Source organism: Polistes canadensis, unplaced genomic scaffold (genome assembly GCF_001313835.1).
Source record: "Polistes canadensis isolate GaletaPanama2010 unplaced genomic scaffold, ASM131383v1 scaffold_164, whole genome shotgun sequence".
NCBI classification, from domain to species: domain Eukaryota; kingdom Metazoa; phylum Arthropoda; class Insecta; order Hymenoptera; family Vespidae; genus Polistes; species Polistes canadensis.
In genome coordinates, this window is record NW_014569711.1 from 87129 (window position 1) to 113436 (window position 26308).

A 26308-nucleotide genomic window follows, 5' to 3' on the forward strand; every position below is an offset into this window, starting at 1 on the left:
CAATAATAATAATTATTANNNNAAACATCTATATACAATGTACGTGATTACTGCATATTACAACAAGCAATTATGGATAGTGAATTAGTTTACCGTTCGTTCATTTTCTATAATACTTAATATATTATCTCGCTTTATGCTAATTTTGAAAATATCAAAAGACAGAGGCTTAAAAAAAAAAAAAAAAAAAAAAAAAAATAAAAAAAAAAAGTATAGTAAAAAGTCTATTCTAGTCAGCCTTCTGTATGTTCCCGCTTTGTATGGTATTTTAGCAGCATTTGCTGATCTTCTCGACGATTGTTATTAGTGTTTGTTCGGATTAGGGTCAAAATCCGATTCAGTATTGGAACCGGAAGACTCGCTTGTATTAATGTTCGCACTGCAGCGTGAGCTCCTTCGGTTGCTGGTGCTCGAGTGCTGGCATTTTTCACTACGATCCATTCCACCTACAATAATTTCAAATTCTAATTAAAATCTTTCGTTCGATAATGATATTATTTCTCCTTATCTCTTTCACACACAACACAAAAAAGAAAACTATTGGAATAAATACTTACTGGTTAGTGGGGTATGAACTTCCACCTTTATGTTAGCTGTGGCAGTAACCTTTGTCGTGATGTGAGAAGTCGATGGCACAGGAGATGTTCGACTAGATCCGCTTGTGTCTGATCCGCTACAATTCTGTTAGTCAAACAAAAGCAAAACACACTTGTTAAGCATGCTATCTGGGGGAGCATTGATATTTCTGTCCATAGAAATAAAAGAGAGAGATTATTTAGCATTCTACATCAAATGAAAAAGTTGTGTTAAGCAATATTTGATGGGTTTAAAAACATTCATAGTACGCGAAGCAATGAAAAATATTTTGAGAAAGAGAGAGAGAGAGAGAGAGAGAGTTTGTGACTTAATAAAATATTATTAAGCCGAAATATATATCGAATGAATATTCAAATAAATGGTGAATTTATTTCCAAGAAACATACCTGATTACCACAAGTCGACATCGTCTCGACTTTTAATTCGGGTTGGACGATGATACATGATTCTTGCGCACTGTGCCAGGAATTAGGTTCCTCGGTGATGGTCGTTAACGATGGCTCCGCGTGGAGTCTCGCATTATCGATTTTATGAGTTCTTCTTGGTGGCGGTGGTGGTTTGGATCTTCTAATGATCGGAGAAGCTGGTGGCGTCGGCGTAGATATGCGATCAGGATGATCGTTCGGTACGATCTCGGCCGAAGGACCGATCAAAGATAATAAGATTGGAAAAAAGAAGAGTCCATTGACAAGGCCGATTCCGATCAAAGAGAGAAGTACCAGGAAGAAATATCGTACAATGAATTCAAAGTCCGAGAAAGCTAACATGACTACTGCCAATAGGGTTGTGAAAGCTCCATGAACAACGGGAGCGTACATGTGTTCCAAGGCCAAACGTACCCTCCTATCTCTACTGCCAACGCTCGTAACAAAACTCTAAAATAATAACAACAAGAAAGACAATGAGAAACGTAATAATTCGTAATGTTCATATATTATTTAAATGCAATACTTTAGTACTTACCAAACAAATATGGACAGTAAAGTGTACGGCTATACCGACGCTGACAACAAGGAGGACGGCAGGAACGGCGCTGAGTTTAATTTCGCAAAGTCCCATAAGTCCAAATAGTTGTAAAACCACACCAGCGAGAGCAGTTCCCACCAAAAGCGCAGCCCACACGTTCAAAAGAAGTATACCAACAACGAAAATACTGGCCGCAAGCGCAGCAAATAATGCTATAACTAAACAACTTCTCAAATCCATGTATTGTTCCCAAAATAAGAAAGGTATTCCCGATGGAAAATTGGGTAGGCCGCGTTCTTCGAATTTTCTGCACAATGTTCTTACGCTTCCTATCAATTCCGTAATCTCTTGAGTGTCGGTAAGTTTGTGAAGATAAAAGGGCATTTGCGCGTAGGTAAGAGGCATACTCTTCGGTATTTTTAATTCGTGATCGTTGGTATAGATCCATTGTCTTGGTTCTGGCCTAAGATTGGCCTGAGAAGCACCGTAAACCAAAGCATCGTTGGAAGCCCAGGCGCTTAAATAATTATAAAAAGCGCGCGGATGAATGATGCCGTCGGAATCGACGAGTCTTACTTGCGTGATCAACGTTTTATCAATCGGATTATCTACGTGGCCCGTCTGCACGAGCAACTTGTAGGCAAGAATTGCCTCGTCACTCGCATTTTTGTACCACCTTTCTTGCGTGATACAACCATTCTTGTAATCCTTGTCGAAGGCATTCTGCAATCCCTTCAGCCAATCTCTGAAGAGGCTAAGCCAGAATTCCGGTAAACCTCCATTGTCGTTCTTAATGACATTTTTTATTCTCATAAAAGCATCGTGATACTCGTATAAGAGTTTTTGGTTATTCGGATATTCGAAATCTCGGCCAGTGACCGCGTACATGTTGTAAAATCCAAAATGTTTGGCCTGAGCTGCGAGGAAGGCATGCTCGTTGGAATTTTGAGGAACCAAATCGGTAAGTTCCAAGCCGTCTCTGACCCTCATCGCTTGCCAAATGCTACCAGCAAATACGATAGCTAGGACGAACATGCCAAAAACTTTAGTCGCTGGTCTCGTCACGAACGGAGCATAAGTTTTAGTAGCAAATTTCGTTAAAGAAAAACTGAAACATTCGTCTTGACTGCATCCGGTCAAGGATTCCTCCTCGGTACAGTTTTTGTCGAAGTCGATATCCATGATGTTACCGCCTACCCAGGACTCGTTTTGAGCGTTTTGAGAGGTCAAAATTTGCGTGCAAGTTTCTCGCCTCTCCGGTGGTATAGCTCTCGCTACGGTTTGTTTAGCCATCCCGTTATTTCTCCTCCCGGGATATTTATTTTTGCCGTTTTTCGCTGGCAAACAACAACACAAGATATCCGATCGACCGGATCTACGTCTTCTTAGATCTAAACTGACCATCGCGGGAAATACAAGTAACATGGCAGCAAGATTGAAGAGAAGTAAAATGCCTGCTTGAAGGCAAAATACTCGAAGCGCGGGGATCGGTATCAAGGCCGCAGCAAAGAACGCCGAGACGTTGCTCAAGCCGGTCAAGAAAACAGAGAGACCCGTTCTCTTGAGAACGACCCCGGTCTGTTCTCCGCTCGGCACCTCATTCACCGATAACTCTGCATACGTGTGCGTTAATAGAAACATATCGTGAACGCCGAGACCCAGCGCTAGAAACGGGACTATTTGCGTGGTGACTGCATTGAAGGGGATCCCAAGTAGGGCACAAAATCCTAAACCAGCGGCAACCGTTGCACCGACCAACATCACGCCAGCTATTCCTACGCCAGATTGAGAACGTACTGGATCTTTCCAACGTAATAACGCTATACCTGCGTACAAAACCTGTAACAAGATACACGTTCACAATGTATTTTAATATATTTACACCATAGTCCTATAGATATAAATAAAAATAATAATGATATATAACTCACCATCATAGTACAACCAATGGAAATTTTTAAAACGGACACTTCGCTGTACTTTCCAAGTATATCGTTCATCGTCGTCGAGCTGAAGGCATACAAATTGTAGGACGACGTATTGTTCTCTTCCAAATGTTTCTTCACTTTATTGCTGAACTCTCTTTGCCACGTTTCTAGCACATGAGAAGCCTTCTCCTGTGACCAATCTATATGATGTACCTTGTAGGTATTAGCCAAAAAATCGTACAGTTCTCGTTCGCCCATCAATTGAACGACCGTTTGCAAAGCTGCTGCTCGAGTTAGGTGACCAGTCTTGTTATGCTTAGCACCTCCGACGACTAACTCCTCGGGCCAGTGCATATATTTCGCAGCGAATCCGTAACAACCGCCGGTAAGTTCGACTCCTATGTCTGGTTCCTGGAATGAAACGTGTCCTACATTTAAAATCTCAAGGAAAATCTAGGGCGTCAATGGATAGCGAGAAATGAGACCGGATATTATCGCGTCGGCATACCAAACGAGAAGAGATAGGTCACGAAAAAATCCTACGAGTGTTATTTCATTACTTGGGAGGAACCTCCCTCGGATAATATTTTTATTCCATCCATTAAATGTAATTATCTTAAATTACGAATGTATCGATGTGCTATGAAAATAGAAATAGAGATCGAGAAGAAGAAGACGTAAATAAAAAATCAAATATTTAATCAAGCCGCGTACCTTTTTCTCTGATCGGACGGTATAATAAATCTAGACTTTTCAATTATGCGAAATTAATTGACCGTGTCCCGTATCTTCCCCCCCCTTTGTATTTCTTTTCGATCTCTTTGTAGTAGAAGATAATAACATCGCATGCAAGTTTCTTCGTGAATTTTTCTGCCCCCCCCCCTTTACTCTTTCGATTTTGGTTACTCGCGAATGACAGCGCATACGGTGGTAATTATAATACGATAAAAAAAAAAACTCCCATACCAACTCATATGGATGACACGTTAATCGTGTAATACATCCGACAAATTTTGTTTTATATAATAATGTTAGAAAAAATCGGAAGAAATATATTGAATTTTAATCGTTGACCATTACTACTACTACTACTACTACTACTACTACTACTCTATAGCGAAAAAAAATGAAATAAAGAAAATTCAATGGGAGGGAAGGCACATGCATAACACATGTGCAGGATACGAAGGAGCGCAACGACGAGTAATTTAACGATAGCGAAACGATCGGGTACGTAACGTCGTCCCTCGTACGACCACCAGGGTAGCGCAATAATGACGCACATCTCTCGATTTTATTATTTTAATGCTCGTAGCGGCGCTACCCACACGACTCGCATACTCATAGCTGATTTCGCATGGAAATCATTTCATTCACGGCGCGCACCGGTCTCCTCTTCCTGGCCGCCGCGGCCTATTCGAATCTATGACGTATGTATGTATGTATATATGTGTGTGTGTATATATATATGAGACCTCGTGATTCTTCGAAAACGACTAATATCATTTAACCCGTCTAAAATTCATTCCTACGGTCAAAAATCAAATATATATATATATATATATATTTTATAATATTCAATTTATTTTGTGAATAAATTGTACAGGTATGAACAAAATTTCATATTTCGTTCGCACCGTACGGGCCCACACAATATATCTGTGTGTGAACGTTCAATTAAATATTCATTATTTCCTTTCTTTTTCTCTTTCTCTCTCTTTCTTTCTATATATCCTCCCTCCGATTGTAGTAGTTTACATCATGAAGAGGATCCGCATAAGATACCCGCACGATATCAAAGCGAGTCGGTGCGGCCCCCCCTTCTTCCTCCTCCTCTCGCGCTCTCTCTCTCTCTCTCTTTCTCTGCTGAACGTGCACGCAAACGATTGCCACTGTAGTTGAATATTAAACGTATCGGGCATGACGTTCCTAACAACAAATCTCACGTACATGCGAGTTCCTGCGAAGATTTTCAAAGTTTCTAACGTTTTGTCTTTTACAACGACCCCATTTCCTTCACGTACTCTCTTTTCCTATATATTTCATTTATCTAAGAAATTCGTGAGAATTTCTAATAGAATTTATTTTGTTTTTTTTTTGCGCGCAAGAGCCTGATAAAATTTCAAATTCAATCTCCCACATAAATAAAATTGTTTTTACCTGTTGCGACTTCTTGTTGGGTGCGGTTTCCGGACACTCGGGATCCGTTGGGTCGAGACAGGGTTTGCTCTGGTAAGCATTCGTTATCCCAGCCCTCTTCATGTAGTCCTCGAGCGTCTTGAAGGGAAACATGAATTGCAGTTTTTTCATCTCGTCCAACATACCGGACGGATTGAGATTGGTCCATTGAACGGGCTTGTTCGTCTTTGCACCACTGTGTCGAATTAAATGAGGAATATTGGAACGTTTAGAAATTGGACAAAAAAAATACGACGATTTATTTCTAGAATAAAATTTGAATAGAGCTTACGGTATGTGAACGGGATGTTCGGGGCCTAAGAGTTTGCTTCCTTCCCAAAAACAATCCAAAGGTGTAATGATCGCGCATGGTATAATACTATCGAAGATCTGAAAACAAATAATCGTTCGATAATTTTTCTCTATTGCTGAAATAACAAAAACCAAAAAAAAAAGAAAAAAAAATAAGAAAATGATACAGGAACTTTGTGTATAGTTAAATAAGAAATATTTTTATTAGATCCGAGAAATAGAATGTTCTCTCTTATATTTCCTAGTAGTAAAAGATATTAGGATGGACCACCTGTAGAGGTTCTTGGAAACTCTAATAGGATGGTCAGTATTATACTAGATTTGTTTCTTCGTATACCTATGAAGATTTTTCGATATCGAAGTTAGAATTATCATCGAAAATAAACTATTAAAGGAATAATCCAACGTGAGATTTATATAAAAAAAGATGTTTCTATTGTTAAAGATTATGCAATAATATTGATCATCTAAAGTGAAGAGATGGAGTAGAAAGAAGGGGGGGGGAGGGAGGATACGTTGAGACGAGTTAGCGGAAAAGGAAGAGGCAGCGGTGGCGGCTTAGGCTCGGCGTGAATAGGTGAATAAGTATACGTGTATTCGGGTTGTGTGCGCGTGCACGTGTACGTATACGTGTATGTATATGTTTAAGAGTGAAAGAGAGAGAAGAGGCTCGTGCTTACGCGTATACATTTATCGTGGTTGTCATTTGAATTACCTGGTCGATGTAGTGCATGTCGAAGTTGGGTATGCTCGGCGCGTAACACATGTCTTTCAGTCTCCACGTGCTGCAAGCGACACGAAACACATGCATTCATGAATACAAGTTTGCATACTCTTAAAAGGCCACGTACGTGCCGATAAGCGGTAGAAAAAAAATGGTTCACCTTTCAAAAAGAAAGGTAAAAGGAAAGAGAGTATTCTTCTTCTATCGAGTTGTGTTGAACGGTTCGCGGGTTTTGCGGTTTTCGTTTCGCTTATCGGCACGCGCGTGCGTGGCCACATTTTTTCTTGTTTGATGTATAGAAGAAGAAGGCACAAGGATCATCATCATCATCATCATCATCATCATCATCATCATCATTATCATCAAATGCGTTTATTATTGCGTAACCGCGGAATTCGTGCGATGATCGATGAAAACAAATTGTTGGAAGAAAAATAACTCACATGTCGTAGAGATGTACGGTGGCCTGAGTAGCTGCCTTGAGAATCGCCAAATGTTCTTTCAACGCGGCAGGATGTAGAATGTTTGCCCCGGGATGTCTTGGGGTTTGGATAACGAGCTGGTGCGTCGACGGTGCAGCTTCGCCTAATGCTTCCGAAGCGTATTTTAATTCTTTTTGCAATCTTCCACCTTCTGAAATTGTACAACCAAACGACGTCTATTTAACAATAGGTGTGCCACCAATTAATGTTTTATAATATCTTAATATAATTAATACACATATTCTCTTTCGTTTATTGAAATATTCATTCATTCAATTTTCGAAAAAACGTCATCGTGCAAGCTTGAACTTTTCAAAGCCGACCCCGCCGTTAGAAGATCTATGTATGTACATATGCACCGCCTAGTAGACGACGATTCCTCGAAGAGAAACACATTGGGACACGCGCAGTGTCGTAACGCGCGTTCCTTTGACTTTACGAATACATATATAAATATATATATATATATACCGACAAAAAATGTTCCCCTCCCCTCGTTGGCAGCGTACCAATAAAAGCTTTCCTCGAAGCAGCCCGTAGAAACGACGACGACGACGACGATGTTGTTGAAAATCCAAAAGAGAATAGAAGAAGAAACCAAAAAAAAAAAAAGAAATAAAAAAAAAATAAAAAGAGAAAAATAAGATCTTTCGTAAATATCTATTTCTAAAATCTCGCCACTTAGGTGTATAAAAATAACGTGTGTATGCGTTTGTGGGACGTTAAGAAGCCCCTTCCCCCCACACACACACACACCCGCCACCCTCGATAGATCGCGAACGACGATTTGTAATTAGTCGGTAACTCCCTTGGGAATTACGAGCCTTCGTCGTAAATCATCGTAAATAGATTTAATAACGTCTTTACGACGAGGATACGAAGTTAACGATCGCGAAGATATTGAAATAGGCTATGCCGCTTTAAAAAGCTAATCACCAATCAAGCGAGCTCGATCGACCAACCAACCGACCAACCAACCACAACCAACCGAGCATCCCTTGATCGTGTTGCAATAGTAGTAGTAGTTGTAGTAGTAGTAACGTACGATGATCGTAGCCGGGAGATAGAAATAATTGCAAGATCGGGGTAAGATCTTTAGTATCTTTCAAGTTATCCCCTTTTGATAATAATGTAAACTGTTATCGATATACGTAACTCGCTATGTACAAATTATTTAACAACAACAACAACAACAACAACTGCTAAATAAGAAGAAAATCGTGGAAACGTTTGTCATCACGTAAATTCGTCATTGATCGTGCCGCGAGTGTAGTAAAAGAAAATCAATGGGTAAGAAGATCTCGAATCACGGATACGCGAGTCGAATTACTCCAGTAAATAAAATTCCGTTAGCTGGAGAACCGCGTCCGGAATATGTGTACATACGTACGGATGAAATCGTGTTTCCAGTCTGGCTACTGCAAAATAAAGAAGCAAAGCTCATCGAAAAGGCTTTTCTCCCTCTATCTATCTATCTCTCTCTCTCTCTCTTTCTTTTTCTTTTTCTTTGGTCAGGAGACCGATCGATGGAGTGAAAGATGAAAGAAAGAAGAAGAAGGAGAAGAAGAGACGAGAAAAAGAAGAGACTGGATAAGGTAGAAAGAGTAGGAAAAGAGGAGGAAGAGGAAGAGGAGGAGGAGGTGGAAGAGGCAATTGGAAGATACGCATATAAGACTGAAAGTAATGGACGAAGGGCACGAGGATGACGGCTGACGCGGACTACGTTGAGACCCCACCTAGTCAGATTTCACCGTCAAAAATGCCGACGGCGTATTTGCTCGTTCCGCCACGGCGCAGCCTCCGTAGACCACCCGTGTTGTGCTCGCTTCTCAGTGATTCTCAACTTCCTCCTTTCCAATCAAAGATTCGATTAAATCATTCCAATTAACTTTTTTCATTCCTTTCTCTTTCATTTTCTTGCAAGAGATCACGAGTATATAGATTTTGTTTATTTATTTTTCATCGATAATATCTACAATAATTTTGTAATTTTGGTTTCTTCCCTTTGTTTGGAAAATATTCATTATTATTATTATTATTATTATTATTATTATTATTATTATAAAGAAAAGTTAGTAAAAAGGGAGGGAGGAAGGAAGGAAGGGAAGGAAGGAAAGGAAGGAAGAAAAGGGCAGTGATTTATCGACTCGGTCTCTCTGTAATTATTTCCCCGTCTTCGTATTCCAAAATGGGGGAGAGGGGGGGGGATGCTGCTGAAATAGCAGAAGCAATACACCCGGCAACTAAACGAATATGAACGAACGAACCCGTCGTTCCGGTAATCGACGAAAAGGAAATACGAGGGATGATCTTTTTCGCATTTGGTATATCTACCCAAGTCCCCCCCCCCCACGAAAATGACGACGACGTTGTTCTCTCGAGTCGATTATTTCTTTTCTTGCGAAATATTTTTCTATACGAATCTAATTAAATTAACGAAGAGAGAAGGAAAGGGGGGAGAAAAAAAAAATACGAAGAAGAAGAAGAAGACACGTTATATGGGAGTAGAAATTGGAAGAGGAAGTGGAGGAGGGAGGAGACGGAGGCAAAAAAAAAAAAAAAGAAAAAAAAAAGAAAGAAAAAAAGAAACTCCTCGTGGGTTCCCGTACCGAGAATGAACAACCGATATTTAACGATAATTTGATGGTGGCCGCGAGGCGAGGCTTGAATCAACAGAGGAAAGGGGCTTTACACGGAGATAGAAGAAGAGGAAAAGAGTCGAAAGAAAGGAAAGGAACACACGCGTGCTCGGTGAGAAGAAAGAATCGAATAAAGAGAGCTGGTGGAGGAAGAGGAAGAGGAGGAGGAGGAAGGGAAGAAAAAAAAGAGGAGGAAAGCAGGTGCACGCATCGGAGAGATCGACTCGATCTTCATCAAAGATCTTCCAACCCCTGTTGGTCTCTTTGCCCTTTCTCTCTCTCTCTCTCTCTCTCTCTCTCTCTCTCTCTCTCTCTCAATCGTTTTCTTCATTTTTCTTTTTCTTTTTTTCTTTTCGAATGTTCGCGGAGAAGCGAACTACGGTAGCAAACGGTGACGGGGTGGAGCGAAACTCCTTAAATTTCAAACGAGAAGCCACTTAAGACGGACAAGTTGAGACACGACCGGTCGAATCGTTAAAGGGATACTTCTGTCCAATTACCGGTTACACGTTAATTTTGTAATATTACGAGACGAAAGGCGGATCCATCCGGTGTGTGCTGGACAACAACGAAACGTTTTCCACCCCCTCGCGAAATAATCATTGCTTGTTCATGGACATCAAGCATTGAAGTCTCCTACTCTTACTCGGCTTACGGATTCTTTTCTCTTTTCTAACGTATTTTATTAATCGATTAAAAAAAAAAAAGAAACGTAAGCAAATTATGGAGATGTTTTTATCGATGAAAAATACAACGACAACAACAACAACAACAAAATACGAATTAATGAAAAAGCGATTTTTTTTTGCAATGGGGCCAACGATATCGAATTTCTATCTGATACTTTTCATAATACAACGTATACGCGTGGACAGTTTTATGGTGTGTGAAAATGCCTATAAAGACCACGTGCTCTGTAGAAGAAGAGCCACGGCGTCATCTCCCCCTAGAGAATTTCCCATATGACGCAACTCTACTCCTCGAGCGACCGTATAAGTCGCGTGACCCTTCGCATCTCTTATTCTTGCTTGTCGTCAGGAAGGTTATTTTTAAGACAAATTCCCCCCCCCCCTCTCCCCCGAATGTCCTGTAATACGAAACCTCGATACAAGATCATTCAGAAATTCTTTTGTCGATTTAACGATTTCACGAGAAACCAGTAAGTTTTATCATCGATTATTAATTGTATAAGAGTATATTAAATATTAAATTTTATCAAAGAGGAAGACTTCGAAAAAAATAAAAAAAAAAATAAGAAAAGTTTGAAAGAAGAAGGAGAACCCCTGTGTAAATACGTAGACGACTATTTTCCAGGTGGCTCGTATTCCGGCGGCGTTACATTGTGCGCCCGCGTGCGTGTGCGCGCGCGCGCGCGCGTACGTACGTACCTCACGCTAATTGCCAATTAAACGTCGCGAAAGAGAAGGCATGGATTTTCGCGCAACAGGTCGAACTTCCTTTTTCAACTTTTACTCTCTCCTCCCACCCTTCGTCGTATCACCATCATCATCATCATCATCATCATCATCATCATCATCATCATCATCATCATCTTCTTCTTCTTCTTCTTCTTCTTCTTCTTCGAAAAATGTTATTAGAGAAAGATACAATGGAAAAGAAAGCGCGCGAATGGAAATACGATTTCGGGGTTGATGCCCGTCGAATGGAAGGGTGGAGAAGAGGGACGCGGAGAGAAGGACGTAGAGGATCCAGAAAAGGGCTGTTGGTTCTTTCGTTACTACTACTACTACTACTACTACTACTACTACTATTACTACTACTACTACTACTACTACAAGACTAACTCTCTCGTGGCTCTCCTTCCTCTCACTGAACGGCCGACCAAGTTTCGGAAGAGCAAGAACACGTGGAAGATACGCGTTCACGAGAGAGAGAGAGAGAGAAAGATAGAAGGAGATGGACTAGGGACTGGGGTAGGGACTGGGGTAGGAACTGGGGTAGGAACTGAAAGATCCGAAGTAGGCTTAGCTCTCTCGGCAGAACTCGGAGACTTGGTTTCAGTCGTTGAGGCACGCAGGCCCACCGCTGGTTGGCTGGTTGGGATGGCTTGGCGCACACAGAGAGCACATCGGGCCACCCACCGCGACCATTCACCGGAACCGAGCCCCGTCCAATCTAAGTGGCTCTCATCCGTGTATTCTACTTACTAGCCTTTCTCAACAAGACCTATTATTTCTCGGTAGACATGACGTCTATTCATTCCTATTCCCATTCCTAACGGTACGATTCGCGATAATCATCTTTATTCGAATTAAATTCATTTTTTGTTTACTAGTTTTTTCGTTCAACATTGCGAATGAATAAATTTCAATAAGGTAGGTAAATCGATTCGATTATATAAATTATATAGGGCGAGATTCATTTTAAAGTAACCAACGCGTTGCTCTCGTAAACACACACACACACATATGCACGGGGTAAAACACCATTTCAATATGGTTCGAGTAGTGGGAGTAGTATAACAACAGTAGGGAGTAAAGAGAAGATGAGATCCTCTGTTTATGCAGCCGTCCGTTCGCCCGTCCGTCCGTCCGTCCACCCGTCCGACGGTCGGGACGACCGTTCGTCGGAACAGCAACAACAACAGATTCCTGGTGGGTCTTTGGACGACGCTCTTCTGACTCTCTTATATCCCCGTTGTGGCCTTACATCTATCTCTTTCTTTCCTTTCCTTCATCTTGCTCCTACCTCTTTCTTTCTTTCTTTCTCTCTCTATCTCGCTCTCCCTCTTTTTCTTCTTCTTTCTCTTACTCCAAGGCATGGGGGCCTAATGAAGATGTAAGCAGTCAGCCGGCCCCTCGTGCACGGTCGTGGCTTCGTCCTCTGTCTGTCCTTATCACGCCAAAGCTGCGGCCTCCTTGGCCCTATACAGGTCCTTCCAAGAAGGGTAAGACATTTCCAATACTCCTTTACGTCTTTTCATTTTTCCCACTCTCCCCCGCCCCATATTATTATACATTATCGTAATTTAACTATTTCAATGAAATTTTAAATCGACATTTGATACGATGCAAGAATGAAGCTAATGTTTCGATTCAAAATATCGTTATTAGCATAATTATAATTGATTAGCCAAAAGGAAATGGTTAAAAAAAAAAAATTGTCGATTTTCAATTTGTAGGGGACGTTTGGGTGATCGAAATTATGAAAATGGATCGATAGAAAATGATTGTGGTAAAAGAATAGGTTAATTGTGTATAAAGGTGATAAGAATTCGTGAAAAATGCTGTATCCGACTGGCGAGTGTTCTTCGAAGGTGAGGGCAAAAGGAGCATGCGTATATTTTCTCTCTTTCTTTATCCACCTACGGAGTAGCATAAGCAGAGCGCCGCCTTCTGTTGCATGCGGATGCGTTCAGGAAGAGCCGAGGAAAATAGACCAGAAAGAAAGAGAAAGGAGAGACACGATATGCCGCGTGTGTGCCATTCACATCTTCGTTTAGTAAAGTAACTTATCGTTCGGTGCGGGTAAATAAAGCCAATCGAAAGAAGATCGAAATAGACGAACGAAACGAACACCGCGGAGAACGAAAAACAAGAGCTTTTCCCCCAAGAAGACTCCATATATATATATATATTTATATATATTCTGTGTCGAATTTTGCCATTGTTTTTTTGTTATTTCGTTGCAAATGGCGTTGGTAGGACCGCACGTAGCGACGTAAAACTTCGCGACTCGAATTTACAATCGGCGTTGAGGGAAAAGAGAAAAGGCCGATGTGCTTTGTATGTGTGTGTGTGTGAATCGGTGAGGTAAGAGCGCTTCGTGATTGCGCCGGCAAAGCGTTGCGAATTCAGGAGAATGCTTTACGCGTTCTGCTGCTCCTGCCATAAACTTAAACGCGTCTAAAGAGAGAGAGAGAGAGAGAGAGAACAGGCAGGGGCCTCCCCATCCAGTCTTTCACGGCCGATAGAATCATTACGCTTTGTCCCCAGAGGGTAACTAACTTTCTTTCTCTCTCTCTCTCTCTCTCTCTCCCTTTTTCGATAGGGACAAAAGTACGAAGTTAGTTTTCGAAGGAAACACCGCGGTACATCAACATCATCATAGGAGAATAACACTACGCCCGCATATCTCGGAAGCTCTCGAGACTCATCAGCTTGCACGTTGTCATCCTCGTGGTCAGCTTCCGGATATCCGGTACCGATGATGATCCCCCTACTCTTTGAATTCCTCCTTGATCGAGCCGACTCTCGAGGAACACGCATCTCGAATCGTGATCGCTTATCTACCCCCATCGCGACACCTCTCTCGCTTATGCTTGTTTTTTATTTACATATTCTAAATCTTTTTATTTCTTAACGCGATTCCTTATTGTAGACAACGTTTTGATTGATTATTTCGTAAAAAAATAAATTTTGTCTTTTTTTTTTCTTTTTTTTTTTTCATTTGATGAAACACACTCTGTACATCTATCTGCGATATATAAGCTAGCAACGGGTGTTCAAATTAACGTTCGAGCCACAGATAAATATAGAGGGCCACCCAGAGGGTAACTAATGTACCGTGTGGTGGGTGTGCGAGACAAAAACAGAGTCAAGGAATATTTCATTTCGTCTCGGTGTGGTCTCTCTTATAACTTTTACTCTTATTTTTGATTTTTTTCTTACCTCCCCTTTAGAGTTCTCTTTGTCATCCCCACCCACCCACGCCCCCTAAAACTTATCTCTTTTTCTTTCGAGAAAGCCATTTAGTTTTTCATTTATCGTAGAGCTGATAATAAAATCATTCGTATACAATATAAGTTAGTTTAACCGTTGCGACGGAGACTTACCCTGAACCCAAAGTTGTTCGACCTTGCTGTGTACTTGTACCGACTTTAAAGCGACACAAAAGGTAGCCAAAGCGAGTATGGCAACGAAGAGGACCTTCCCCGCGTGCCTTTGCAGGAAGTAGCCGAGCTGACTCAGCTGGTCCTGCAATCGAGCTCTGATCCATACTACTGACCTCTGTCCTTCCGCCTTGCCCTGAAAAATAAACGAAATTCCGTTAGATTATTATCGAGTCATCGATTCAAACGAAACAAAAACAAATAATTACAACATAAAATATAATAAAAGAATGAAATCTTAAATAAAGTTAGTATTATTACGTTACTACAATTTTTAATTCGGAAATGCGTTAAGGTAGCCCAATGAGGAGGGAGGATACACGATGAATTCGCGTCATTTTTTGGTGGAAGTCTTTTCGGGGAAAAGGCACGCACAAGAAAGGGAGAGGAAGGGAGGGAGGGTAGGAGGGGGAGGGCAAGAGAAGAGGACGGAGTGAGATGGAACGGCAGCCAGAAGAGCGTTTTAAATTGGCCGCGTGGGCTTTGACGATGATAAGTGGCGGGCCGCGCATTATACGTGGCTGTTGTACGTGCAACGGCAGCAACGTTGTTGCTGCTGCTGTTGCTGTTACTGCTGCTTCCTCGAAAGAAAGACGTATTATTTATTGTATCCCAAAATTAGGTCCCTTATTTGTGATTTAACGACGTAATATCAAAGAACAATTTTAACTGACGATGACAGGCAAGCAAGTACAAAATGATGACGTTGTTGGAAACCTCGACGAGTCAAATTAGTTTGAAAACTAATCAAGAAGATTAGAAAAAAGATGAAGAAGAGGAGGAAAATGAGGAGGAGGAGGAGGAGGAGTAGGTGGAAGAGGTGAAGGAAGAAGAAGAAGAAGAAGAATATACGAGAGTATAATAGTCCTTAAGAGTTACGACATAGGTCATGAACCCTGAAAAAGGGGGATGAAAATAGAGGGTGTGTTTGAGAAAGACAAAAGAGGAAGAAGAGTTCGTCGCAAGCAACATTGCGAGCGGCAACGTTGCGCTGTAGTACCTGGTGGCCGGTCTGACAATGTGCATCGTGGACCACCCGCAACAATACCTATCTCTACCGGGCCTATACCGAGAGACGGAGATAGATAGATAAAAAGAGGGCTCGCGATGGAAACTTTCTTCAACTTTTTTCAAATCTTACGATGGAAAATCTAAATACGACATGCTCGGTATGGTAAACAAACTCGTTGGTTGGTTGGTTGGTTGAGGAACAAAAATGTAAGTGTACAATAAGATGGATCTTTTGAAAATTTTGTTTGTTTCTTGGCTGATTTTCTTTTGGTAATCACGAAGATATAATGGCGCATAAGTAAACGAAAATCTGGATTATGCGCGTTTACGTATCTCGGGGCGGTAGCAGCGTGGGTATCGGATAGCAAGGTTTTCCAGCCAATTAACTCGGGTGCCCGCGGGCGCATGGGCCCGAGTAACTCTAGACGCATGGACAATCCGCCGTCGACCACATGGCCTCGAGGGATGGGGAATGGGGATGGCGAATGGGGGGGGGGGTTGTTGCCGATGAAAATCACTCTCCATCCTACTTTACTTTCTTCCTCCTTCCTTGTTTCACCTTCTCCTATCCAAATGAGATGCAAATTATCCTCGGAGCTTCTTAGTTATAAGTGGAAAATGCCCGCCCATTTGTTTCAAGAGATATCATCTGTTCTTTTTTTTTTCTTTTTTTTTTTTTTGCTAAATCAAGAAAAAATCGATCTCTTCATTGATTCGCTCGAGTATAGTAACCGTTGTTTATTCGCGGATTTTTCTTGAACGATTTAGAAAAAAAAAAAACACACTCGTCTCATCTAGGATACGGTGAAAGGAAGACACGTGCTACGAGATGAGCTTGCGAACGTTGCGTACAAGGCATAACGAGTCATAACAAGGCATAAAAAAGAGATGACGAACGTTACGGCGAGAGATTTCGAATGAAAGTAAGAGAGAAAGAGGGGGTGTGGGTGGGGGCGGGGGGGGGTAGGGAGGAGGATATACTTAACGAATTTATGTTATTCGTACCTTTAATGTTTTTTATGGGGCGACACAAACTGCGCGGAGAGATAGCAGACAGCATAACAGGATCTTATGTCAACGACGGTGGTCTCCGCGCCACGAGGTTGTAATATGTAGATACTGTCCAGCACGAGAAGCCCCATAAAGCCCGCGGGGACCACTTACGGAAAAAAGAGGGCCTCCTCTTTCCTCCCACCACCACTCAACCACTTCTCTTCTCTTCTCATCCCTTCTCTTTTATCCTACTCGCAACACAAATAAGAGAAAGAGATAGATAGAGAGAGAGAGAGAGAGAGAGAGAGAGACCAAACTAGTTGCCTTTATATAGTTTATTGACTTCTCTTTTCGTCGCACGATGGTATTCGCACGCGAAGTAAACAAAATTTATAAATAAATATTTTAGCTTTGTTAGTGTGTAACACAATCGAAAGATATCTATTTATTTATTCGTAAAATATGGTTGAAAGAAAATCAAATAAGATGACTGTGTGCGTGCAATTGGTGTTATACCCCAAGTGCTGTTGCATACTACACGCGACTTCTTGGATAAACGAATAGGTTCTTGCGGTAGGTACGGCTCGAAAGTGTCTGCAAGAAACTCGATCCGACTGGCGCTCTAATCGGCCAAAGAATTCCACGGCGATGTCTATTCGAAAGGAAAACCTTCCTCTCGGATTCAACTAACGCGAAGGATCCTACCTTCCTCCTTACTATCCACCCTTATATATGTATCTCTCTCTCTCTCTCTCTCTCTCTCTCTCTCTCTCTCTCTCTCTCTCCAAGCATTTTTGAACAAAACCAAAAAATAGATGGAAGGCGAATAGGTCTTTCCTTTATCATTTTCCTTTTTCCTCCTTCCTTTCTATTAATAGGCGAAAAACTTTATTATTCATCGAAAGTGGGCGGGCGGCATCTATCCTTCGTCAAGGATCAAAAGAATTTTCGACTGGGTATACTTTACGCGCGCATCGATTACACACATATATTTCGTTTCTGTGCTTTTACAACACACTGACATTGACATGAGAGAGAGAGAGAGTCTCCGAATTGTCTCCCTTTCCTTTTGTTTAATTCGTTGCGAGATTTTGGTAAAAGGAAGTTAAACACTTCTAATGGCATTTTGTTTGAAAAATGCCGAAAAAGTTGAAGAACTAAGGGATGAAGGTTATTATACCGGAACGAATACAGTCATTTCTATTTAAGAATTTGTGTCGAAAAGTGATGATAGAAGTCCTTTCCGTTTTGACGGACATCTCTCTCTCTTTCTCTCTTTTCTTTTGGCTCAATGAAAATGAACAAAATGATGCCGTTTTTCTCCCTTTCACGTCAAATCAATTTGAAAAGCTTGGTTGAAAGGGATGAAAGTAGGTACGTTTTTCTCTCTCTTTTCGGTATCATACTCCCTTAGATATTCTTTCTCCTAGTAGGTATTATTAGTGTGTAGGGAAGAGCCTCACACGTCGTGTCGGTGCCCTTTAATCTCGACCGAGAGGGCGCGTCGCGGCGCAACATGCGTGAATGGTCGTCATTGTGTGTGTGTATACGTGAGGATACTTTAAACCGATGCTTTTCCATTGTCAGAAATCAAGCCACGATTATGAAATTACGAATGCACCCATAAGAAACATCCAATTTATCTTTGGCAAATTTATAAATCAGAAAATTTAACAGAAAAACATGTAAAAAAAAAATAGAACAACGAGAGAAAAAAAGAAAGAATACAAAATGCATAGAATTCTATCTCCAATTGAAATAATATAAATGTGTTGAATGATTCGGTATCATGCATGCATGAAACGTATGTATGCATCATGCTACATCATCGCAAACATACGGGACGAACGCATACGAGTGAACGGTAAGAAGAGGTCGAGGTCAGTGCCTGAAGCAACAGTACAGCGCAGTGAACGTAAACAAATTCAGATATCCCCCTCGACCCGCTGCCACTTTTATTTCTCGCTTGGTCAATACCTAAAAAATATTCTTCTTTTTTTTTAAACAATTTTTCTTTTTTCCCCCATATATCATTCACATAAGATATTATACAAGAAATTAATCACGATTTGAACGAGGTTTGTTTTTTTACATTTATGCATTTTATTTTATTTCGGATGAAATAACATAAAATATTGTTGAACACATGAACGATTGATAAAAATGATCAACAATAAGACAAACTCGTGAATTACGTTTTAATGTATCATCGAATTTGGTAAGAACAAAGTAAAAGATAAAGATAAAGATAAAGAGAGAAAGGAGATACGTAAAGACTGACGTGTTTTTGGCTCGGCACGCGTGTACGAGAAAAAGAAGGAGAGAAGGCCAGTGCCCGTAACTGACTGACTCATCTGCGATGAACGCGAGTCACGAACCTAAAGAGAAACAGAGAGAGAGAGAGAGAGAGAGAGAAGATGAAAGAGAAATATATATATATATATATATATATATAAAGATAGAGAGAGAAGGAGAGGGAGGAAATACGAAGCACGGCTTTCTTTCGAGAAACTCTCCAAGGGTGTAAAAAAAAGTGGAGCAACGACCTCGAATTTGATTTTTTTTTCCTCCTTTCTGGATACGCATCATCGTCTTTCTTCTTTCTTTCTCGGATAGGTGAGAGAAAGCGAGAAAGAGAGAGAGATGTGGATACATTAAAAGACTGTTTGCTACTGGTCCAGTAAAGATTGTGCAATCGTACAAGCAAACGATTAAAACAGGAGCAAACGTTTTGCTCGTTTCAAATACGGATAACTTAGCTTGAAGGCAATCAAACGTCGATCTGTGTGTGTGTGTGTGTGTGTGGTCTAACATATTAACTATGAAAAAAAGAGAAAAGTCATCTTCTATCCTGACGAAGAGGAGAGTCTACATCTTTATCGTTTTCTTCTTTTTATTATTATTATTATTATTTTTCTTACTTTCCTCTTCCTTCTCCTTTTCATAACTCTTCTTCTTTTTCTGAATGATCGAACGTATTTAAATGCCTGCCTCTATAAAACGTACCGACTTATCCTTCCCTCTCTCTCTCTCTATCTCTCTCTCTCTCTCTTTCTCATTCTCGCAATATTCTTTTCCTTATACGCGTATGAACATATATACGTTTAAACGTATATACTAAAAAGTTCTTTGAACAAGTTTAAAGGGCTTTAGAATTTTTCAAAGTATCCCTCATGAATACAACTATTGATACAAAATGTACTAATAGGAACATTGCATTGCCAGTACCCTTATAGATCATTTCTAAGTGGAACGATAATTTGTGTGCTTTTTTTCAAGGTCTCATATTATACCAAAAATACAAATGAGAGTATCAATGATGATTACATTCAAATATAAATGTCTTAATTCGAATGATCACTTTAGAAAAGTTTGATATAACAATGCAATGCCTCGTTGAGATTGATATTACGAAATAGAAATGAATTTACGGTAGCTGCTGATTCAACAGTATAAAATGATTTTTAGAGACATCGCGAATGTATATCAGTGTCGAAAAGAAACTGGTTTCCTTGAAAGAACGCGACGTCGGACCGCCATTCGAGAAAGAAAGAAATTCTTAATTGGAATCCTAGGAAGGGAAGGGAAGGGAAGGGAAAGGAAGGAAAGGAAAGGGAAGAGAAGAGAAGGGAAGGGAAGGGAAGAGAACGTAGAAACGAGATTCATTCTACTTAACGATTCTCCTAGATCTTATCAATTTCTGATGGAACGCAACAACGAGCGCGTAAGGGGTTTCAAACACGTGAAAAGGGTTAAAAGAAATGTAGAAAGATTCAAAGAGAGAGAGAGAGAGAGAGAGAGAGAAGATTCGATGACAAAAAAATATCATTTTTACGAGGATTCACGTGAATGAGAAATAATAAGACTAACACACAAAATTCCACGTTTTACGATTCACTGGAAGGGAAAAAAAAAAAAAAAAAAAAAAAAAAGGGAAATAAATGATCAGAGATAGGCGAAGTTAGGATGTCTCAATCGCAATTTTGATAGATTCGTTCGGAAAAGATAAAGCAACCAGAAAGGAAGAAGAAGAAGAAGAAGAAGAAGAAGAATAAGAAGAATAAGAAGAAGAAGAGAAGACGAAGGTAATAGGACGTTTTCGTTGCTCGAAGAAAATTCCAAGAAAAGTCGAGCGGAGGTGGAGGCCTCCGCTTCAGGGAGGTCCGAGCATCGTAAAAGACGTTTGTGGGATGGGAGAAAGAGAGAAAAGAAGACCCCGACGACTCCTTCGAAAGGCGATACGCTTCGTTCCCGCTTCGCACGCCGTATACACATTTTCGTCGATCTTTCTTGCCACGAGAGAAAGAAAAAGAGAAAGAGAGAGAGAGAGAGAGAGAGAAAAAAATAAGATAAACCAGGAAGAAGAATCTCCTTGAAGGATCTAGAGAGATAGATAAGAATTAATAAGAGACTACGCTATTCTCTTTATTTATTATAATAATTTCTATATATTAAAAGAAGAAAAAATAAGGACAAGTTCACTAGAATCGGTTGTTAAATCCCGAACGGGAAGAAGTCGAGCAGTTGTTCGAGCCAATCTTCCGCATCCTTCTCTTTCTCTTTCTTACTTAGGTTCTCTTCTTAGAGAGTCCAATAGCCGCAAACGTCAACGAAAGACAGTTCTCTGGACCACCAGCGTGTGTGAAAGTTTACAGCTAGTCGAGAGTCTCTCTCTCTCTCTCTCTCTTTTTCTCTCTCTTTCTTTTTCTCTTTTCTTGACACGCTAGCGGACCCAGGGACTGCGCTTTCTATCTTCTTTTCTTCGCGTATTTCTTTGTAAAATAAGAATACTATTCCTCGGTTCGTACTACTACGGGTCCACCACGTTGTCCACTTCGTTGTCCACCCTTCCTATTCTTGTTCCTGCTGGTGCAGTTAGTTGTTTGTTGGTGCTCATTCTTGGTGAACGATCTCGAAAGGCGCATTCGGTTCTTCAAACGGCCCGACTTTAATCGTCGATCCAAGATATCGGTAACGCTTGCTTACCTTCGTGGAAAGGTAACGGCGCCGTTCCGGTAAACGACCGATATAATTTGCATCGAATTCATATCCTTATCTTTTTTTGTCCCCCATAGCGGTGATGTGCTCTTAACGTATTATCTATATATCTAGATACTTTTTTATCCGATACATTTTTTTTATTATCTTTCTAGATATCCGACATTTCGAGGTAAAGGCCGTTCATAATAAGGAAGAATAAGAAGAAGAGAAGGAATAGGAGAGAAAGAAATGGAAAATGAAAAGTTATATATTATACAGACAAGTTAATAATTAATTGAAAGTGAGGTGGGAGGGTTTGATTTGAAATAAATATTATAATAAAATTATTAATAAATAAGTATCGTAGGGAATTTGGACATTAAAAAGAACTAGAACTAAACATTTAAACTTCGTTATAGTTAACGTTATAGTTAGTTTAATATTATACTATATATAATATACTATATATTAGTATAATATTCGTATAGTTTTTCGAATATTACAAGAATGTATGTCTTCTCAAATGAAAAAGACGCTGAACGTTAGAGATTAAGTTGCTGAAGAAGTACCCAATAAAGGGACGAAACGTCCAATTAATCAAAACTAAGTTCTAGTTCTTTTTAAAATGTCCACAACTTCCCTACGATACTTATTTATAAATAATTTTATTTTTGCAGACGAGAGAAATAATTCATTGAATTATAATAAAAAAACCTTTTCGAGTTGATCCAATGCGATGGCAGCGTCGGTCCAGCTTGGTCTAACGTAAAGATCGGATTGGTGACGTCGTTTGTTGCTTTCGGCGACGGCCTTAGCGTAATTTTCGCAACGATGAGGATTTCCATTTAACGGTAAGCTCGTAGTCGCGGTCGTCGTCGCCGTCGTAGTCGCCGTCGTCGACGAGGAAGATGACGACGACGTTTGCGAGACGGAAGGCCGTCCCGCTAATATCCCTGTTGGGCCGAACGCAGAAACCATGATCCGTCATGCATTCGCTCCGACACCTCTCGCACTCTTCGACTATTTTTAATATCCACCACTGTTCACCACTAATCACCACTAATCACCACTTCGACTTTACCCACCTTCACCTTTTACACGAGTTGTTTTCGATCTAAGTTCGTCCCCGTTGATTGAGAAAAAGAAAAAAGAAAAAAAAAAGAACACCTCGACGGGATGCGTCGTTTCGTTCGAATCGATTCCAAATTCCCGCCAATGCGGCGGCCCGTTATATTTACGTAATGTAAACCGCGCGCGGAACAACGAATATAATATTAATATATATAATATATATATATATATTTCACACTAAATCGTTGTATGTTAAAAAAATTGATATTCACTTATTGCGTTTAATCTCTTTCCTTAATTCGTTTAAATTCTTTTTAAATAGAATTTATTTCTTGATTATTTTGTTGCACTATATGCGTAGAACAGGTTGTTGCACTTCGTCGTAAAACAGAAAATAACAACACAAAATAACACAGAAGCGCGCGCGCGCGTTAACACCAAGGGAAATAAATAAAATCGAGTTCGACGAAAATTGTAATAAGAAAGAGTAGAAGAAAAAATAAAAGAAACGTTGGCGTTGTCAGCGTCTTTGGCTTTAGGGTCGGCGTCGGCGTCGGCGTCGTCGTCCTCGTCCTCGTCCTCGTCCTCGTCGTCGTCGCCGTCTTCGTCGTCGCACGAGGAACGCAGAGAAAGAGCTTGCTCCCGCATATAGATTAGCTGCTCGTACCGCTGCCCGAGCGTAAATACGAGCGTGCAGCACCTCTCTTTTCTTCCACCCTGGGCTTGTGCACTCCCCCTCTACCCGGTTGTTCTTTACGTTAACCCTTCTCTTCTTCCTCTGTTGTTCTCCCTCCCTCGCGGGTTCCTTCTCGGGGATCTCTCTTTCCTTCCGTCGGGTTTAGCCGCTGCTGGGTTTCGCCGTCGGGTTTCACCGTCGGGTTTTGCCGTCGCGAACAGTCGGCGCGCGTACACACGCGAGGACTGTTTTGAAATATCGCGCGACCACCGTGAAGCTATCCGCAGCTCGTTTTCGCGCGAAACACGGATGCGCGCGCGCAACAGAGGATATATATGTATATAAATATATATATATATATATATATATACGAAGGAAGAACACGTGCTTTTCGCTAACTTTATCCAACGCCTCTACCTTTATTTATTTCAAATGCAAATTATCAACACTAATTACTAATTATATGTTTATTTTACCAAGTAACATCCGGTTCACGCACATACGCGCGTAAGATTACTTTTAACAGAGGCACGCGCCGCTCGTATCGTCAACACCAAGCGAAGAAAGAACAAGAAGAACGAGAGAGAGTGTTCTTCCCCACGGTCCACACTCTCTATCTCTATCTTTTTCTCTCTACCACTGAGTTATCACGTCTTCTTCTTCTTCTTCTTCTTCCCCCTCTCGGTCGATCTCTCACCACACGTCTCTTACTCTCTTTCTTTTGATGCTTCTCTTCTCAACCTCCTCTCACCCAACTAAAGTAGTAATATTCTTCCCTCGGGATCTGATTTTCTTCCTTTTTCCTCGTGATCCTCGTTGTCGTCCTCCTCGTCCTCGTCGTTACTATTATCAGATACCGAGGTGGACGACCGCCGCTTAGAGCAGTCTAAGTCCGTACTAAACGAAATCCGCTGCCACATTTCTTTCTTGGCCTGCGCCGGCCATAGCGATGGCTCGTCCCCACTCCAGCACCGGAGCGTGATCGGCCGTGAGAATACACAGGGCCGTACGTACTTCTATCGAATACCCAATACTATTTACAATGCTGCGCTCCGGTATCCCCCTTTGCCCAATCTTTTTTTACTTCTCTTATTATAACGAATCTATCTCAAGTTTATATTTTACAACTTGTCGATGAATAATCATGTCGATTATCGGTCGCATGTCACGATCTTTTTAATTAAACGTATTCGTCTCAAACGTCATTACCAACGATCGATATTCTGCTGTCAATGTTAATCTATATAAAATACATAATTCTTTAATTTACGATTATTTCCAAGTTGTATACGTCAGATGACACGATCTCGATAAACAATTTCTACTAAAGAAACAAAATATTTGGGAAAAGTGCATCGATGACTTGATACGCGGGTGAGCGACTGAATGACATCAGAGCCGAGTATAGCCGAAGATGGTCGAAGGTATACTATCTCGGCTGCGATTGGTCGTAACGAGTGGCGTTCCGCGTTGCTAGGATACGCCGATGCGCCATGCGATCGGTCGAGGGGAGCTCGACGCTGGACCACACACGCGCTACCATTTTCCCTCGAGCAATAACATTACCCACACAGATACGCGGCTCCTTACGCGACACGCACGAGGGCGGGGGAATCGGCATGGTCTTTCTCCCTCCCTCTCATTCGTATTCTCTCTTTCTTTCTCTCTCCCACGCTTACATCTTTTCCTATTCTTCTCTCGTTCTTTCTACCCTCTTCGTCGTCGTTTCTTCCACGCCGTTCTAAAAGCTTTATACACACGCTGCGTCTCGCTTACGTTAGAACGAGTAGGATAGAGATAGAAAAGGTTAGGAAAAGGATGTAAGAAAGAAAGAGAGAGAGAGAGAGAGAGAGAGAGAGAGAGAAAGTTCACTAATTCATCGGACCTTAACAAGAACCTGACTGAAATCCTTTAATCAAGATCGTCTACCGGAAATGAGATGATTCCTAACGATGATGCCCCACGATACGATGTTCAACAATATTAATAGATAAAATCATAGGAAATTAATTTGCGATTTAAATAGTATATTTTTCATTATTTTTCTTTTTCTCTTGGAAGATCGTACGAATGGGAAGGAGGGTGAGGGGGAATCTTCTGCGGTAAAACGATCGCGTGCATTTGCGGTATACCTCAAACACTTTTCGTAAGCAGTTAATTGGTTGTATTTTCCGCGATACGTAAAAGGCGTGACAAAAATGGCGGGCATTTTTTTGGTTTAAAAATGGCGACATTCTGCTATTCCGTTGAAATCGTAAGGGAAAAGATAAAAATAAAGTAGATGAAAAAATAGAAGTATTCCGAAAAGAGTTTAGAAAGAGGGAGAAGGTGGGGGAGTTGGCAGATTGAAAAAGTTAACGCACGTAGGAACGAACATGCGACCACCCACGGTGACAACGAGCCAAGCACCGCTTCGCCAAACAGCAGATAATTTTGCACTCCGAACTTGCATATCGTCGATACACGCTTGCGGCATTTCGTTTTAAACCGAAGCACTGAATCGCCAACGGTTCGATAATAGATGAAGGGGCTCCAATGATAGGAGGGAAAGGCGAGAGTAACGCGAATGATATACATATACTTGACTCCGATTACGAAAAGCGATAAGGTGAAAATGTTCGATATCGATCGATCAAACGTATTAATTGATATCGTTTTATTCTATAGAATGTTGTCGCTTTTATCTCTTTCTCTTCCGGAGATGAATTAATATTCTATTGAGAAATTATCAATTCTCTTGATATTATAATTAATGGAAGACTCTATTTGTGTAGAATATTTATGAATGTAAGTCGCAGAGATAATTGAGACCTCTTGTCGGTATCGTCGTATTCCATCGATAAAAGGCAATATTAGGCGATAATTTTGAATAATGTTGCCGCCTTATTTGGTAAGATAA

General features: G+C 40.9%; 1 protein-coding gene across 3 annotated transcripts; it reads right to left on the bottom strand.

Annotated features, from left to right (window-relative positions):
• Nucleotides 1-228: 228 nt before the first annotated feature.
• Nucleotides 229-22995, bottom strand: LOC106789111 (protein patched). 3 transcript variants are annotated; one of them, XM_014753006.1, is made up of 11 exons: nt 22377-22995; nt 14622-14814; nt 7149-7338; nt 6697-6766; nt 5962-6059; nt 5652-5865; nt 3495-3902; nt 1561-3402; nt 984-1472; nt 558-681; nt 229-446 (listed from the first exon to the last, which is right to left on the bottom strand). In XM_014753006.1, exons 1-11 carry the CDS (start codon nt 22638-22640, stop codon nt 304-306), a joined length of 4035 nt encoding a protein of 1344 aa, XP_014608492.1. In that variant the 5' UTR covers nt 22641-22995; the 3' UTR covers nt 229-303. The 3 variants fall into 3 exon arrangements, with proteins under 3 accessions (XP_014608492.1, XP_014608491.1, XP_014608493.1); XM_014753005.1 differs by having other exon boundaries at nt 229-449; XM_014753007.1 differs by lacking the exon at nt 6697-6766 and having other exon boundaries at nt 229-449; nt 22377-22463.
• Nucleotides 22996-26308: the final 3313 nt, after the last annotated feature.